This window comes from Piliocolobus tephrosceles, chromosome 11 (genome assembly GCF_002776525.5).
Source record: "Piliocolobus tephrosceles isolate RC106 chromosome 11, ASM277652v3, whole genome shotgun sequence".
Taxonomy (NCBI): Eukaryota; Metazoa; Chordata; class Mammalia; order Primates; family Cercopithecidae; genus Piliocolobus; species Piliocolobus tephrosceles.
The window spans coordinates 108,674,034-108,691,651 of NC_045444.1; the positions used below are offsets into that span (position 1 = coordinate 108,674,034).

Below are 17,618 nucleotides of genomic sequence, written 5' to 3' on the forward strand. Positions count from 1 at the left end.
GCTAAACTGAAGGGTTTTTCTAGATGCTACACTGATAAAAACATAAACTTCAATCCTTAAAAGTGTGTTCAACAAGCTTCTTCAAGAGAATACAACTGTGGGTTGTGTAACCTAATTTATCTACACTATATTCTCATAGAAAGGTTCCACTAGAAGTGAAGTACATGTATATTGGGCTCCCCATTGCCAAGGTTTCATTTATACTACATTCACCAGTTCCCCCAAAAAAGCAGTAGTGGGCAAGTTTTCATAACTGTTTATTCATTATAAATAGTAAATATTTACTGCACTTTTTACATGAAAGACATTTTTACAACACATTGTTGTTGGTTGAGGCTGCAACACAAAGATAGTACTTCTCTTGTTCCATCACCCTCTAAGACCAATGCATGAACTAAACTCAGTACTATGTCTAGTCTCACTAACTCGCTACGTCATAGTTCTTAACTCTAAAAGGAATGTATTTGTGCCTACCTCATTCATGGTTCCAAGAATAGAAAGAAATAAATAACACTGCCATCCACCTTCTTGTTTCTCTCAACAGTTCAAAAAACAAATTTATTGACATTCTAAAATGTCACCACACAAACGTATGTAAACCTCAGTTCCTATAATCTTTTAATATTGGATATCAATGTATAATTTAAAAGTACATGAGAGCCATGTGAACATTTCTGTTCTTGCCCTGCCTTTCATAGAAAAGAGAAGAATGTAAACGTATTCGGTTTAAAAGCATAATTATCTGATCTGGTCTCTAATCAAAGGAGCAACACGGGTGTTGGTTGTCCAGCAAATGGCAAACATCACTGCACTCTATAACTATGAATTATGGGCTGTGAAAATAAAAGCACCTGCAAAAATATAGTTCTGATTTTGTTTATATCACCTTGGGCATTGCCAAAGCATCCATGAGGTACACAGTATTGCACACTGATAAGCAGATATGTGAATGCATGTCACTTTCTCTCCACCATGCCCTTCCTCCAACCCAGGTGGGCTACCAAATAAATGTGAACTGGAAAAACGTCACACACCTCTCCCCACACCGGAAAAGGAAACAAGCCCTTCTTCCTGGTAGCCCATATCCTGTTAGCAAGACGTATCCGGGACATTTATTGACAACTAGATTACAAATGAGGATACAGTAACAAATAATTTATTTAGGAGGTCCTTTACAGCTAGTCTAGCTTCCTAAAAAATGGTGGCATTTATTTTTACATCAATTTCCAGTGTGTAAGAGTCAATGATTCCTCCATTCTCGCTTCATGAAGTGAGCAGTTTTAAAGTTGTACAAGTATCAGCATCAAACATCAACATGTTAAACTTTAGAGTATTCTATTATATTTTAGAATAGCCTGCTTGCCCAAACCAGTCCAGGTAAATCTCAATACACACACACACACACACACACACACACACACACACACACACACGTGCACGCACACAAGCAAATGGAATGTTCTAGCTTCTCCATGATCAGCACTAAAGAACTGGGATATTTTGATATGTAACCATGTGAAACCATTGCCTTAAAATGTTGCATTTGTCCTTTATTGCTCCAGGTCTTCTTCTTCTCCACTGCTTTTGTCAAACATGTTCAAAAGAATTTGAAACCAACTATTGGAGGAAGAAAATCAATTGCTCTCCTTTGTCTCCTATTGGGACTCCCCCGCCCCAAACAAAAGGGTAATTTTTTTTGTTTGTTTTCTGAGCAGATTCTTCACGTCTAGGCTGCGAAGACCAGAAACAGGGCCAGTTTTAGCTCCAAGTAGACAGTTCACTTATGCGATATCTGGCTTGAGATAATGAAAGGCACCTGTAAGGAAACACACGCAGCTTCTTAGGTCATGCTGGGACAATTCACAGTCGGGGCAAGATCAGCTACAGGCTGACAATGTCATATTTAATACCGTGGTATCAAAGGCTTGAGACTAATATTTTTATTCCTGAGACAAGTTTGACACAACTCTGTGTCCCTGGGATTATCCCCCATATGATCCTGGAGCTGACCTCATTAAGAACATGTGTTTCTAATGTCAGGGATTATTTCATCTTGGCCAACCCTTGTGTTTTACCTAGTGGCAATCAGGTTTCACGTCTCAACAATTAATAATCGCAAGATGTTGTTGACATCGGTTAAGAAAATAATTACACAAGGAAGCCCTTGCTGGAACAGTCAGCTGGTTTTGCAAAAAAAAAAAAAAAAATCGATACCAGCATGTAAGGCTTAATCATGCCTCTAATTGACCTTTCTTAAGCAAGAGTTGAGTTTATCTCCCTTCCAGGAGTAATTGCCCCCTAAAAAGTCCAAGGCTTACTTTGTCCATATTGCCCATATTGGTAGCCTGTGACAGGGTCCATACTGTAGCCTGTGGTGCTATAGGTGGGTGGACAGTAGGACTGAGATGTTGGCAGACTGTCCAAGCTCTTCATATGGTCTAGCCTCTGACTGCAGCTGGCCGACACCGTGGTGGTAGGTTCCAGACCCCCGGTGAGAGGGGAGAGCGCGTAATCAGTCTGGGGCTGATGAGGTACCCCACCGTGGTTGGTCAGGAGTCCCATTACCTAAAAAAACAGCCAGATTGGGAAGAAGTTAAAATGCAGAGAGAACCAGATTGCAGCCTACAGCTGAAAGAATAACTTGACGGTTCAGTTTTTATTTCTTTAGAAATCTGTTAAAGAGCTGTCCTGGAGACTATGACCCCAATTCTAAGTGGCAGATATTACATCATGCCCGACGATAACATCTGACTGCAGTTTCAGAAGAAGGAAAGGGGGAGGGAGAAGAAGGGAGAAGAGGGGGAAAAGGAAAAGAAGGAAGGGGAAGAGGAAAGCGAGAAATTACACCATGTCTCCAGTGATAAAATCAGACTGGAATTTCAAAGAAGGGGAAAAAAAGGATGAAAAGAGGGAGAAATTGTATCTGTTCATACAGAAATATGTCTATTCATATATCTGGAAGTTTCACATGTGGTTTTTAAACAGTCATTTGCTTATATTTTTAAAAGATAAATGAATCCAAATCAAGTGATTTTTTATGTACTTTGAGATCTCTGTGCCTTTTTTTTTAAATAGTGTTCCCTCTCAAGAAAGCCCCTTTCCTTATCTTGGCCATCCTTTGGTAATTAGAAATATTTACTCCCCTCCTGATGGTCCCTGGTACTTTACTTACCCCTTCCACCGCATATTCATTAGTTCAGTCACCTGCTTTGTGTGAAAGCTTTGAGAGGAGCAACCTACTCATCTTTATATCCCAGCACCTAAAGCAGTGAGTGCTTGACACATATTAAGTGCCGAATGAGTGAAATGTAGATGATTCTCCAAGTAAAAGCCTCCATTACCTACTATTTTATTTCTTCTCTAAACCACCATTTCATATATATATAGTGTTAAAAAGAAAGACAAGCCTGAAATGCAAACATGTTCTTAAAAAGTTCAGTTTTGTAAATAACCTGGAGAGTAAGACAACTTGGAAAAAAAAATATCCTGTGAAAGAACAACTTTCAGATCAACATGGTGAAGTGTTTCACAAACTCAAGATCCCTGACCCTTACAGCACCTCATGGTGAAAGTAAGTGGATAATTAATTTTGCAGCTGGAAAACTGCCACACAAGAGAGGAAGTGATTTTTCTAAACTGTGTACCCTTCTGTGGCAGGGTTCAAAAGCAATTGCAAAAGAAATCTAACACCAGGTGAAGAGCCCCGCTAAGACACATCTACTTACAAAGTATTTAAATGCAGTATCCAACAATTCCACAGCATTTCCACAACAGTCCTGTCTTATTTTTGGAAGTTTGAAGCCTATAGAGACTAAAGTGTGCAAATAAGAGAAAGAGGAGAGGGCAGAAATGACAACCAAGCCCTTACTATAAGCCCTCCTGCTAACTGCAAAATAGCTCTCATAATTCAGGCAATAGAACCCTGGATCTAGGAGTTCCAGCAAGGCAGGAATCTAAGAGGCAGGTCGGGCACGGGGCAGGTCTAGTTTTGCTTCCCAGAAAGCATGTCAAGTCAGATTCCAAAAACAAGGATCCCATAATTTCCTTGGGGAAGGGTTTGTTTAATCCTTATGATTAAGCCAAATCTTCTTGAACTAAAGCTCTGAGTTGATCCATCTTCAGTTAGCCCTAAAAGACAGAAAAAGAGATCCACCTTCTGTGGATTATCAGTTATCCACTCTTCCTCTATTTGAACAGATCATTTGGATGGATACCCCTGCCTTCCCCAGAAATCTTGTTTTTCATTTTGCTGTCTCTCTTTCATTTGAGTTATTGTCTATGCACACACATGGGAAGGTGGGCCCGTGTGGGCAAAGCAACATAGTAATGCCCACATTTTGAAAGACATCCCAGGAATCTAAAATTTTTTGAGATACGTGGTAAAACATCTTTTTTTTTTTACAATTTTTTAAAATGTTATATTCTTAAAAAAAAAAAAAAAAAAACATCATTTGTGGCAGAGCTTAGTTTTGTTTTAATGGGGATTTGGAGAAAGTGAAAGTCAAAAAATAAAGTAAGCATCAGTAGGGCTGCCAATTCCAGGAAGATGGAAAATCACTAGAATGTGGGCTCTTTTAGGGCCCTACCCAGCATGGTTTATAGCAAGTTAATTTCTTCATTTCTGTATTTTAAAAAACTTGAACATAACTAAGAATGGATTTAAATTAGTTCCTGGATATGTTTTTCATCTACGTGGGTTCCTTTTGCATTTCTTTGAGCTTTACAGATGATTTCACAGGGTATACCTGGAAAATTCATGAATTTCAATTGATACACTAATTTATTAATTATGAAATTTCAGCCCAAATTAGACATCTCTTTTAGAAGGAAAGATTCTTTAAGTTAGAGGTTGTTTGGTGCCGGTCACACTCCTTTCAAATCAGGAGTACATTTTTATGTGAGATCCTGACGGGTGAGATTGGACATGAACATAAAAACATTTTAAAATGTGATTTTTTTTAACAAAAGGGAATATATCACACAGGCCAAATATTTTACCAGGAATAAGTTGTGTTAAGGAAAATTCAAAAACTTAGAAAAAGCAATTTTGTAACTATATTAGTTCAGAGAGGAAAGATATCCAGTGGCACTAAATAAAAGGAAAATAAACTTTAAATTAATAGTGTCCTTCATGAAGATGCTTACTTGAAATTCAGTCAATGGTATGTCGCTTTCAGGGAGAAATGGAATGCTCTATCTACAGTTATACTTGATGAGCTCAGAGCAGAATTTTATTCAAAACATGCACACTTTCCCATGAGCTATATGTACATTTTTGTGATAAACTTTTTAAAAAATCCCCTGCCATACATTTTTTGTTTGCATAACTTTGAAGGCAGCAATAACTAATTTAAGGGGACGGGGGGACCCAAGAAAGTCCTGAAAGAGAAGAAACAAGTCCTTCCTATAAGCAAAAATCAGCTTATGATGTTGCTCATGAAGCAGCTTTTGGCAGTCACTGCATTAAAAAATTCCTTAGGACAGGATTTAACTCTAAGACCTTGAAGTATATCTATTGAAGGATGGAGAAGGTACCCTGTCTGCAGGGCAATATTAGGGCAATAGAAAGATAGTTCCTCAAAGATTCCAGGGCTGAGTAGCTTTAAGACATCCCGAAACATGACTCAACTAGGAAGGACACCTGCAGGGTCTTCCTGTGTGTCACTACTGTCACACACAGGAAGCTAGTGAGGGCATCTCCTTTAGCCACAGCACTCGCACAGCAAACCAATACTTGCAGGGGCTGATGTGAGGGCACAGAGGGGACCAGAGACCAGTTATCTTTTGTTGCTTTGACTTCCCTGATAGAGCCCCTAAGACAGACATTCACAGGTTCTTATTTCCACTGTGATGGTCACATATTATAATCATAATCTCAAGAATCTTATAAGGATGGGGAATACCGCACTAACATTTTCCTACATTTGGCCTGAAACTGAGATTAATAAATAACTATAATGTGATTTATTTCAATATTTCACACTGAGAAAACTTGAGAAATATACACCATTTTACAAACCTACTGTTTTACATTTTTTTAAATTATGTGTTGGCAGGGGAAGTGAGGACATCAATAGAAAATGCATTACTCTCTCCTCACATAATTTAAAACCTCAAATCTCTGTAGAAGGTTCCATTACACTTTCATGTACGTTTCTTTAAAAGCTACTTTGTGTTTCACGTGGTTTGAGGGAAGCTATGGAAATTTCTTTCTATGCACAAACAAGTTGGTAAATGACCTTCTTAGAACTTATCCAATATGGCTATGGAATGCCTTCCAGTCACATTTTCTTTTTAAGAATAATGTCAGAATTTCTTTTATGCATGCTTTTCCTAAAAATTCCTTCGAATTTGTAATTCAAAGCCTAAAATAAAACCTTCATTTGTTGTAAAGTGGATTTTTTTGCCCTCCCCTTAAACCATTAGTAAGCTATTTCTACTACAGGGCTGGCATTTTGTACCTGATTTTTTTGTTGTTGTTTTAATTTAGGGTATTAGAGAAGCTCGATTGCCTGGTTTTGACAAACAATTTCAAAGAAAAAGAAACAAATTCAAGGCTACTCAGTTCTGTCTCCTGAACACTGATCACACTCATTGAATGCCAGGTAAATTCAGGAGATGCAATGACCAGAAAGAGTTTTTCTTTAATAAAGATCTCTGTTCCGTCTTGCTAGAAAAGGAAGTAAGGAGAACTCTTTCTTTTTACTTTTAGTTGTGAACCATCTAAAAACAAAATCTATTAAGCAGATTTCTAAATTGTTACCTCCAAAATGTGTCCCACATACTGTTCCTAAACTGTTTTTTGAACAGCCTTTAAAAACAAATTCAAAGCTTCCGAATTTATGTCTACATTTCTTCTACCAGCTCCTCCATCTTTTGCATTATTAGAGAGACATTTTCTGAAGATCTCTTTAAACTCATTCTCAAGTTGCAGAATTCCAAATAGGTTGTTTATATCTTTATTGGAAGATTCTATGGTTCAGGAAAAACTAAGTCTTTACAATTGCTCCACGCCATATTTCTCTTGAATTAATTTTCCTATTGTAAGATTAAAAAAAGAGATTAAAACTGTGGGCCAAATTAAGATTTACCTTTAAAACTATGTCTGGAAAATATTTGTCTTGGCACAAGCATTATGGTTTTCCCAGCAGTTGAAAGTGCCTGAAGCTTATCAGAAATCTAAAATGATTTAGTAAATTATGGTGTACATCCAGGCGCTTCTTTTTTCTTTAGTAGGAATTCTTGGTTCACGTCTTTATTTTCTTTCTTGTTCTTAAGAAATCAGATGTTCTGATTTAACATTTAACATACACATTTAGTTTGGTTTTTTTTTTAATGTTGTGAATTACAGCTTTATATGACATAGAGTTTTTTCAGCCTTCCATCCTTTCCTCCAAAAATCTACTGACTATATTTTTTATTTAGATATAATTTATTTTCAGAACCAAACAAAAATGTTCAAATATTTATCCAAATTTTTTTTACCAATATGGGTGTTACTGGAGTCATCTAATGGTTAAATTTCAGTAACTGTATCTTTGAGGTTAAAAACCTAAATTTAAAGAGCAGAGACTTTCCTGAAAATGTTGTCCTCAGATTCAAATGCCTTAGGAATTATCCTGCAGTTGATTAGCATCTAAATAATTAGATTTTGGGTCCTGTCTGTTTGAAAGCTGCAAGAGGGAAGTTGCCTGAAGGCAGAAGTTTCTCTTAAGGTATGTGTGGTGACCTTCTCACCCATCCTGAGAGTTAGGGAAAGGCCAACACTGACCTTTACCTAACCAGATAGAAAACCTGTGCATGTAAAATGCCCAGATAAGTATGTCTTTATCTGTTTTATTTTAATCCTTAGCCTACATTTTACAAGTAGCTATGCTTATTGCATGATGAAAAAGTATGAGTGTCAGACAAGTGTGCTTCATATGCAGCATGCATTTCCAAGTTTTCATTGTAAAGAGTACAGTAAGTATTGTCTCAGTTAAACTCTAAGGGATTATGTATGTTTCATCTCCAGCCCTATGACCAATCACAGAAATAGCTTATTTTTTATCAATTATTTTGAATACCTATTGCTCAATAGAGCTAAGCGTTAAATTTAATAGCAATATTCTTTAGGGATTGATGACTAAAATATAAATCTAGACAGAGAATTAGCACAGAAATGAGTTGCATAACCATAGATACTTGTTCTTAACTAGGCAGATGTTCTTCTAATTTAACATTTTATATGCACATTTAGTTGTTTTATAAAAAATCATTGTGAATTATGATTTTGTATGATATAAAGGGTTTTTCAGCCTTCTAGTCTTCCCTCTAAAGTGTATATATATATAACTTCTAGTTTACTCTAGCCAGTGATGAATAACCATATCATGTCCATCTATTATCAATAAAGCCCATTAAGAAAAAGTTCATTCCACCTAAATGAAAAAGCATGCCAGTTAATACCACTGGTATTTGACTATGTTAGACCCACCATGGGCATAATAAAATTCTCATATGTTTTAATTCATTTACGCATGCCTGCATTTAATATGCTTTGTGACCATGTCTACAATTAATATGATTTATGGGAAAAGAACATGTGCAATATCGGGGGAGTATAGCAAATACTTTTTTCTTCTATGAATGAAAAATATAACAAAACGGCTCAAGGAAAATTGTTGGCCCTTAGCATATTAAGAGGGACTGACGGAGCCCTGAGTAAACTTGGGAGAGTTAATGATATCCTCTTATCTGACCCTGACACATTTGCAACATGTAATTTACAGAAGCTCTGTCCAGGGAATCTTGACAAATGCTCCTGAGGATGTCAGGGCAATGTTCCATTCTAATGTAAAACAGATGTGGGTCAGATACCCTCATTCATCACTTAACACAGAGAGCCTCAAACTCTTTCTGGGAGGAATGACATTACCTGCTGTTAACTCTTCTCATTTCAGGAAATTTCTCACAACCACAGTAGCCCTCTAAAGCGTGTGTGCTCAAACCTATCACCGTTTCAAAATCCAGTCTGAGAACATGACTGTGGAAAATCAAACGTGTATCTTGATTTCATTTCATGACTACTCTAGGATACTTTTGCTAAATATTAATTGACCCTTTGAGACTTGGGATTCTAAATATAGAAAGAGAAAAGCTCTATGTTTGGGCATCTCACAATACTTCAGTGACATGGCATTCAAAATTTTCTCTCTAATTGCCTGTAAACCAAACTTCCATGTAAGGAAATACAGAGCAGATTCAACCTAATAACCATTCATAAATGCAAATCTTGCTGACCTTTAACTTCACAGTCCCATTTGAGACTCACAGATCACTTATAATAAACTAGAATTACTGCCTTTTAGCAAAAAGAGTTTTAACTCTGCCTCTCCCAAGCAGAGGAATGTTGGTCTATATATGCTATATTCCCATTTCCCTAAAAGTTTTCCCTCCACCTACCACTCTAACAACATGTAGGGCAGACATTCTGATCTGCTAAAAGAAGAAAATGGTTGTCCAGCTCAACAAAAAATGTCTTCTTTCTTCCAAACTATGTATGATGTAAGCAGATATTTCTGTGGCTGCCCAAAGTCAATAGCATAATATTCCATCTATGAAATGTCTGAAGACTACAGAAAAGAAACTTCCCTACCTTTCTCTTCATGTGAAGAAAGATACATCCTTAAGATAAAGAAAAGAACTAACTGAAAATACCTGGTGATACTGATTTACTTGTGATACTGATGAGTAGATGTCAGGAAACATATTTCTGTTAATCATGGGGAAATGGAGAACAGGCTTGCAAAAGTCTAAGAATGAGCATACTCTTTAGAAAACACTTTCTGGTCTGTTTCATAGGCTCTGTGGTAAGGCAGAATAAGCATTCATTTCAAATTCATGGAATTTGGCCAGATGTAGTGGCTCATGCCTGCAATCTCAGCACTTTGGGAGGCTGAGGCCAGAGGATTGCTTGAGCCTGGGAGTTCAAGACCAACGTAGTCAATACAGCAAAACTCTGTCTCTACAAAAAAAAAAAAAAAAAAAAAATTAGCTGGGTGTGGTGGCATGCACCTGTAGTCCCAGCTACTGGGGGGCTAAGGTAAGAGAATCACCTGAGCCCAGGAAGTCAAGGCTGCAATGAGCCATGTTTGCACCACTGTACTCCAGCCTGGGTGACGGAGTGACACTCTGTCTCAAAAAATTATTAAATTTAATCAAATTAATGGAATTTCTACCAACTCTATAAATGTGAGACAACATCTGAGAACACAGTCTTCCAAAAGCTAGAAACTACTACACCATTAAGCTAAAATTGTGTTTACCTTCATTCTCTCCCATACCTAACTCCAGGGATGCTGAACCAATAATGATGCTGTGTTCTCTTTTCTACCTTACAACTTGTACTTATGGTCATAATCTGGGCAGTGGTTATGTCTCCTACTGCACAGCCAACTTGGTGTAGACTGGCAACATACAGAACCCACTTGGATCTACAGAAACTAATTCTGCTCCTGCAGATCCTAGCAAAATAAAATCTTTGTAATCTAGTGATTTTAAAAAATGCTCCCAAAATCACTTAGATTTCCCCTTATGTTCCAAACCCCTTTTTTTGGTTTTTTTTTTTTTTTTTTTTTTTTTTTTTTTTTTTTTTTTTGAGACGGAGTCTTGCTCTGTCGCCCAGGCTGGAGTGCAGTGGCGCGATCTCAGCTCACTGCAAGCTCCGCCTCCCAGGTTCACACCATTCTCCTGCCTCAGACTCCCGAGTAGCTGGGACTACAGGCGCCCTCCACTATGCCCGGCTAATTTTTTGTATTTTCAGTAGAGACGGGGTTTCACCGTGTTAGCCAGGATGGTCTCGATCTCCTGACCTCATGATCCGCCTGCCTCCCAAAGTGCTGGCATTACAGGCGTGAGCCACCGCACCCGGCCACTCCAAAACCTTTTGATCCTTGGCTGGTGAGAGAGAAGCATCACTGCATATCAGATTCCCCTGCCTTTGAGGCAAGTATCATGCTTCTAATTTACCCATTATCTATTGTTATAGAAGATGGACTGTATATTTTCAAAAATAGATTCCTGTCAATATTATATTTCAATAAGTCAAAACTAGAATACAAAAAGAAAAACAACAGGATGACCCTCTCCCCTCCCTGCTCCTAGCCCCATGGAATGAAGGATGGTTGACTTTAGTTTTCATTATAGTGGGTTCTCATGTTATTGTAATCTGAATTTCTCAAATAAATTGATATTAGTACATTATATTTCTGGAGACGATCTTATCCAGCCACCTTAGAGTTACTGCATTCTGAGTGGACATCAATATGAATCCTTAGATGTTTGAAATGTCTAAGTGGAATATTTGAAAATACTCCAGTTTACCAACATACAGCCTTTCCTTTGATGCCACTCAGTTTCCATGTTTGCTTTATTTTTCATGGACAAGCAAAAGGATATCTTCTGTCAGAGATTCACATAATTTTTTCTTCTGACTCTGTCACCCAGGCTGAGTGCAATGGTGCAATCATGGCTCACTGCAGTCTCACCCTCCCGGGCTTAAGCTGTCCTCTCACCTTAGCCTCCTGAGTAGTTGGGACCACAGGTGCAGGCCACCATTCCAAGCTAATTTTTGTATCTTTTGTAGAGACGAGGTCTCACTATGTTGCCTAGGCTGGTCTCAAACTCCTAGACACAAGCAATCCCACCTTAGCCTGCCAAAGTCCTGAGATTACAGGTGTGAGCCACCACACTTGGCCATACATGGTGTTTTTAAGTCAACAATAATGAAGCCCTGTTGCAACAGCATTAGTACTTTATCAAAAAGCACTTAATGTTCCTCAGCCTAAGTCTACAAGACAATTATTTTTAGTATCGTCTAAGTTGAACAAGAAGGTACAGCAGAAGCTGAGACAGTTTAAACAGTTTATGTGAAAATGTGCAGCTAGTAAGTGACTGATAAGTTTGAACTCTATTGGGGCTGTCTTTAAATTAATGAGTTATACCTACACTGTAATCAATTCACTAGATAGGAATTCTTTCTTTTCCTTTACCCCCTTATCTGCCTCATCCTAAATATTATTAGGTAGTTTATAGTCTCTTCTTTAAAATTAGTCTCCCCCTACTCTAAGTTCTTACACAAAGGGCTGACACTGTTTTAAGGTAGAAGACACCATCAGACATTAATTAGAGGAAAACATTCACCTGTGGAAAAAATCAAGAAGCCATTTTAGAAACAAATGAATCAAGAGTTGGGTCTCCACCTGTGTTTTCCATCATTCAGTACATCCCAGGAGATGTTCCTCAAAACTTGATAGTTCGGTATTCAACAAAAGGGCGCCATAATCAGATTAGAATACACTGAATTAAACAAAGTTAAACATGTCTTCATACTGCGAGACTTGTCAGGGCCTTTAGTAGGTTAATGTGCACTCATACACTGAAAGGTAAAGGGATGTAGTTTTTGACTTTTACCAAATTTTACCTTCAGAATGCTTTTCTATCACACCACTGTTCTACAGAGCCTGCTTTGGGGAACAAGTCTTTACCATGAGACTCGGTTTGGTTTCAGAGTGTTCAAATAGTATCATTCCTCTAGAAGCTTATAATCAAAGGCAGTGGGGGTATGGATACACTATAATAGAATAGAGTCTGGTATGTGTTTTAACAAGGTATAAATATAATAATGTGGCATCAATAGAGGCTAAAAAAGAAATTTTGCCTGGAAGAGTCATGGAACAGTTGACATTGAGCTAGAAGCATAGAGCGACACAAATAGAGGATCATCTCTACAGCAGGTATTTTGAAATCTCAGGACAGATGCAAGAGTTTAACTAGTCTTTTTTTTTTTTTAATACAAGCTGCCCAAAATGAGCCATCAGTATTTCCATGAGAAAAAAAAAAAAGAAGAGTTACTTCTTTAAGTAATGCTTGCTTCTTTCATTAGTTCAGTGCTAAAGGTTACCCGAACAGTCATCTCACAGCTAAGAAATATTCCCTTCAATGTAGACACACTACCCCATGATTCTGCAAAATGCACTCTCCTCAAATGTCTCCCAGTTTGCCATCTGTTCCATTGATCATCAGGGGCAATGCAATTGCTAATCTCAGAAACTCTAGTTTACTGAATTGGAGCTAAATGTCAAGAGCAATTTTTAAATATTATACTATACATTGAAAAATATATACCTCTGATGAAACCCAGACTGTTTTACAGAGACAGATTCTTTGGAAAAACACACACACACACACACACACACACACACACACACCAATAGTATACAACTAATGACTGAATCAAGTCTTCTATGCCTGTAATACAAAGCACACATTCATCCCCTAATTGAATAAATATGCAAGTATTCAGATTTCTGAAGATATTGCCATTTTGCAAATGCAATAATAAATTAAAAGCTTTACATTGCATTCCAACCACATATAAAAGGTTGATTCAGGCCATTGGCCCCACATAGTATCTAGCACGGCTGTGTATTGCCGACTACAAAGAGAAACTTTTTATCCTAGTTGCTTTGTTATAGACAAAGCAATAATGCTCATTTTTTTTCTGCTCAATAGCTAGAGGAATTCAAATGGGACTAAAAATGAAAACACAAGGTTGTTGCATTTGATTTGCCCAATGTGCAGGAGAACATAGCTGACAGAATTTCTATTTAAATCAGTTCGGGAGACACAAAAATAATTAATTCAGCAAGGAAGGTTTTCTTGTGGCTCATTTCAGTGATATGATGTAAGATTCAGTCACTGGTTGCTACATTCTCCCTTTCTTTAAAAAGGAGATGTGGGCCAAGTCGTTCTCTCTCTCACAATTCACCAAATTTAACTAACTCAAGAGGCTACGACTGGAGCTGACATAAACCAGGGCTCTCCTCATACTCTTTAAGTGTAGCAGCCACAGCCTTAGAGAAAAACCAAAAGTACCAGGTCAATTACAGGCTGCATTGATTCAACAAATGGATTAACAGCCATGTTTTAATCCAGGAGCAGAACATCTCGAAAACCTGATATGGCAGAATGGAAACCTCCAAATGGCCAGTGGTTATTCTGCTGTAGCTAAAATGGGCTCGTTTATGATCATAAACATTCTTGAGCCTTCATAAACATGGAGGCTTCTGAAGTCCTGGCAATCAGCTCACAAACTGCTTTAGAAAAGAAACAGAAAGAGGCTCAAGCCTTTGAGAGGCTGCCACTTTTGTAAAAAAAAAAATCTCTCTGCCCCCAACTTTGTTTGACACCTAACAAATTTCTTACACCCAACAAATTTCTTTAATCAAAATCACTCCTTTTTCTTCTACAGATGAATTCCTGGAAAGTGTAAAGGGAAGAAAGCCCCTCCATTGAGAAATAGGATGGTGGCAGGCTATCTGCTTGTCTGATTCTTCAGAATGATAAAGGCAGGTCGAGGGCACAGAATTTGCAACCAGTGTGTGAAATGGACAAAATGAATGGCTTGGCAACAAGACTAGCATCAAGTAGCTTCTGGATGTGCACCCAAAAATGTCCCAAAAAATTATCTATCTTGAAACAGAAGCTGGCTGTACCGCCAGGGTAAACCTTATTGCTTTGCCCTATACCAACAGCAAAAGAAAAAGGCAAGGAATTACCAAGCCACGGTGGGAAATATTTTCACAGCAACAAATGAAAACAGAGAAGTACCCACTGCAACAATTTTTAATGACTATATCCCATCCATATAACAGGTCCTTACCCCTTGGATGAGCAAACAACCATCATTTTGTCTTGGCTGCTAAAGAATTTGAGATAATTGTTAGCACTGTGGTCCCAAAAATGACAAGTGAAATCAAAAACAGTCTTGAGTTTTGAGTACACATATTAACACTTAAATGCTTCTTCCTAATAAGTTTCAGGATTAACAAATGTTTGTCAAAAGGAACTGTGCTGAGCAATTGAAATCTAATTTGAAATGGAACCATGATAGTCTAATACATATATGCATGAAACGAAGAAGCTTCCTAATATGCGTAGCTGACACCAAATATGCAATTTACATACATTACACACTAATAATCTCAATTTTAATATTATTCTTTAAAAGCAACTGGATGGGTGGTAGAGTTAAAGGTTTGCTTTTGTAAAATGTGAATAAGAACAAAAAGTTGATCCTGGCATTTTATGCCATTAACCACAGTCTTAGTGTAAAGAGCTATCTGCTCTTTCTGGGTCTATTTCAGAGATGGTATCTCATCACCACAAGTCTGTGATGATTCAGCCGGACTTACTATATGAATGGTGGATAAACTGCAGATGAGATCTGCAGACCTCCTCTTTGTTCCTGAGTGGTGCTGAGTGGTGGGCAAACATTCAGGCATTTTCAAGCCCAGTACACAAATCTTTATGAGAATTTTTTCTTTCCTCAGTAGATTATCCATGAAATAGGACAGGTGTGCTGGTTATTCAATTACATCTTACCCAAGACCTGAACAAAATTTGAAACGAGGCCTCACAGCATAGTTCTTACCATGGGGATTTATTAATAATAGTTAAAGGTTCTCTAAAACAGAAGTTTTTTGTAATTTAAGCCTATTTTCTTATTTTGTCATTGGTTTCACTCATAAACCAGAAACTAAAATCTGCCCATCTGCTCTAAACATAAAATATGTTCATAATAATCCAGATTTATACCAAATGTATTTGTAAGTATTGCTGAATTGAGAGGAACTCAAAATTTATGGGCTCTGAGGCTGCAAACAGAACTTCCTCTTTTTAGGGAGGAAAATGCTTAAAATGAATGTAGGAAAGGCTCAGAAAGCTTCTTGGATATCAAATGGCTTCATAGGGGAAAAAAATGTCAGTGATATAAGAGTAAATGAATCAAAACCATATGGATCAAATTTTCCCTAAAATACACAGTTTGAAAAATTAAGGAGGAAAAGTGCTTGGCAAAAATGTGTTTTAGGTTTTACCAAACCCAAAACATTTGAAGAATCATTTGCAATGGTTGATGAACCCTAAATGCAGCCAAGTTGGCCCATTTTGTATACTACAAAACAATATAAAAACTTCCTAGAAACCGTGTAACCCACTGATACTGTATTTCACTCAGGAAATCTTTAGAAACTGTTACCGAAGAACTGTGGAGTTTGTAGAAGTTGGGTGGGGGTGAGGCATGAAATGATAAAAGTTTGTTAATTTAATTGGTCTTGTTTTGGGGGTTTGGCTATGTGTGTCTTGGGGGTGGGGGAGCAGTGAGGGTAGTATTTCTTGCAAAGAAAAGTTAATTAGAAGAACATGGGCCAAATGTTAATTAGCCTCACATCTTGAGCATATGGTAGTACTTCCTCAGCACTCTGTATTCCAAGACAGCATTCCTTTCTCTTCCCACATGTGTAGGAAGGTGCTGGTAATGTACTCTCTGGGGATGCAGGGGAAATAAATGGTCTGTTTTACCCCCTGTACTATATTGTCCTCACATCAACAGAACAGAAACTTTCAGAAGGATGGTACTGCAGAAGAAAGCCTGTGTTGCAATGAGTTAAACGCTTTCCTTCCCAGAGGGTATTCTGTCATTCATTATGAGCCCCATCTCCAAACAGGTTATGCAGTTCAAACAGCAATCCAGAGATGACAGAAAATTTTGAGGTCATTAGCCTGTCTCCACCCTCGCACGCATCACTGAGAATCTCGCCTCAAGTTCCCTGACACATCCAGCCTTCAATGGAATGAAAAACCAAGCCCACCATTTGTGAAGCCATTCCACCTTGACTGCAAGAAAATTCAGTTGAATATCAGTGGGGCAGCCCTTGGGAAATTTCTTAGGACATTATGCTTCCTCTGGTGGTGACCAGCCACTAAAATGTGTAATTTGTGTTCATAGAAGAACTAGTAAGAACTGGACAAGACATAGCGTTGGCTCTTAACCCTGCCACTAGCACTCCATCAATTAGGTGATTGTGTTGCCTTGGCCTCAGTTTTCCAATAAGTAAAATGAAAATATTCCCCAGATATTGTTGCTGATTCCCTCAGAACAAGAAAACCTTGCCAATGATTAAGTAATGCACAGACCCTTTCAGCAACTTGAGGAGGAATAACATCAGAGTTTCTAAAGGTTGCTATTGGTATTCTGAGATTTAGGCTGTCACAAATACAGATCAGTCCATTGTCAAGCTCTGACCATCTGGACAGGTGTGACCTCCCTGAGACACTGTTTCACGCCAGCCCCTCATGAAGCTGAGACCTTCTCTGAGGAATGCACTGAGGGCATCTATGATGTGCCATTTGGCAAATGGCTCTAATTCCCAGCCTTTGCTCGGGAGAACAGATACGTTAGAGATGCAAAACAAAAACCAACTATTGTATACACACACACACACACACACACACACACACACACATACACACACAGACAGAGAGAGAGAGAGAGCCAGAGAGAGAGAAATGCTTTGGCTATCCTTATAGTGTCTATTAACCCCTTGATGAGAAACTAGAAAGCCCATTCTACAATGGTTCACATGAATTCTAGCTCACAATTTCTAACTGTGGATGGCAAACAATACATCAATTTCAATGGTTCTAGGGGAAAGGTTGAATAAAATGTAGAAATATTTTTAACATATCAAATAGCTCCACCAGAGAGATATACAGTGAGCTGACCACAGTGACTC

General features: G+C 38.0%; 1 protein-coding gene across 4 annotated transcripts in view; it reads right to left on the reverse strand.

Annotated features, from left to right (window-relative positions):
• Positions 1-241: 241 nt before the first annotated feature.
• The window catches only part of PAX3 (paired box 3), a 98,301-nt gene continuing 80,924 nt past the window's right edge, over positions 242-17,618 (reverse strand). For 2 of the 4 annotated variants that reach the window (XM_023217499.2, XM_023217497.2), the window contains exons 8-9: positions 2,319-2,565; positions 242-1,816 (exon numbers count right to left, since the gene is read on the reverse strand). In XM_023217499.2, coding sequence (XP_023073267.1) covers positions 1,782-1,816; positions 2,319-2,565 — 282 coding nt within the window. In that variant the 3' untranslated portion in view covers positions 242-1,781. The remainder of the gene's footprint in view (positions 1,817-2,318; positions 2,566-17,618) is intronic. The other 2 variants (XM_023217488.1, XM_023217502.2) reach the window with 2 other exon arrangements.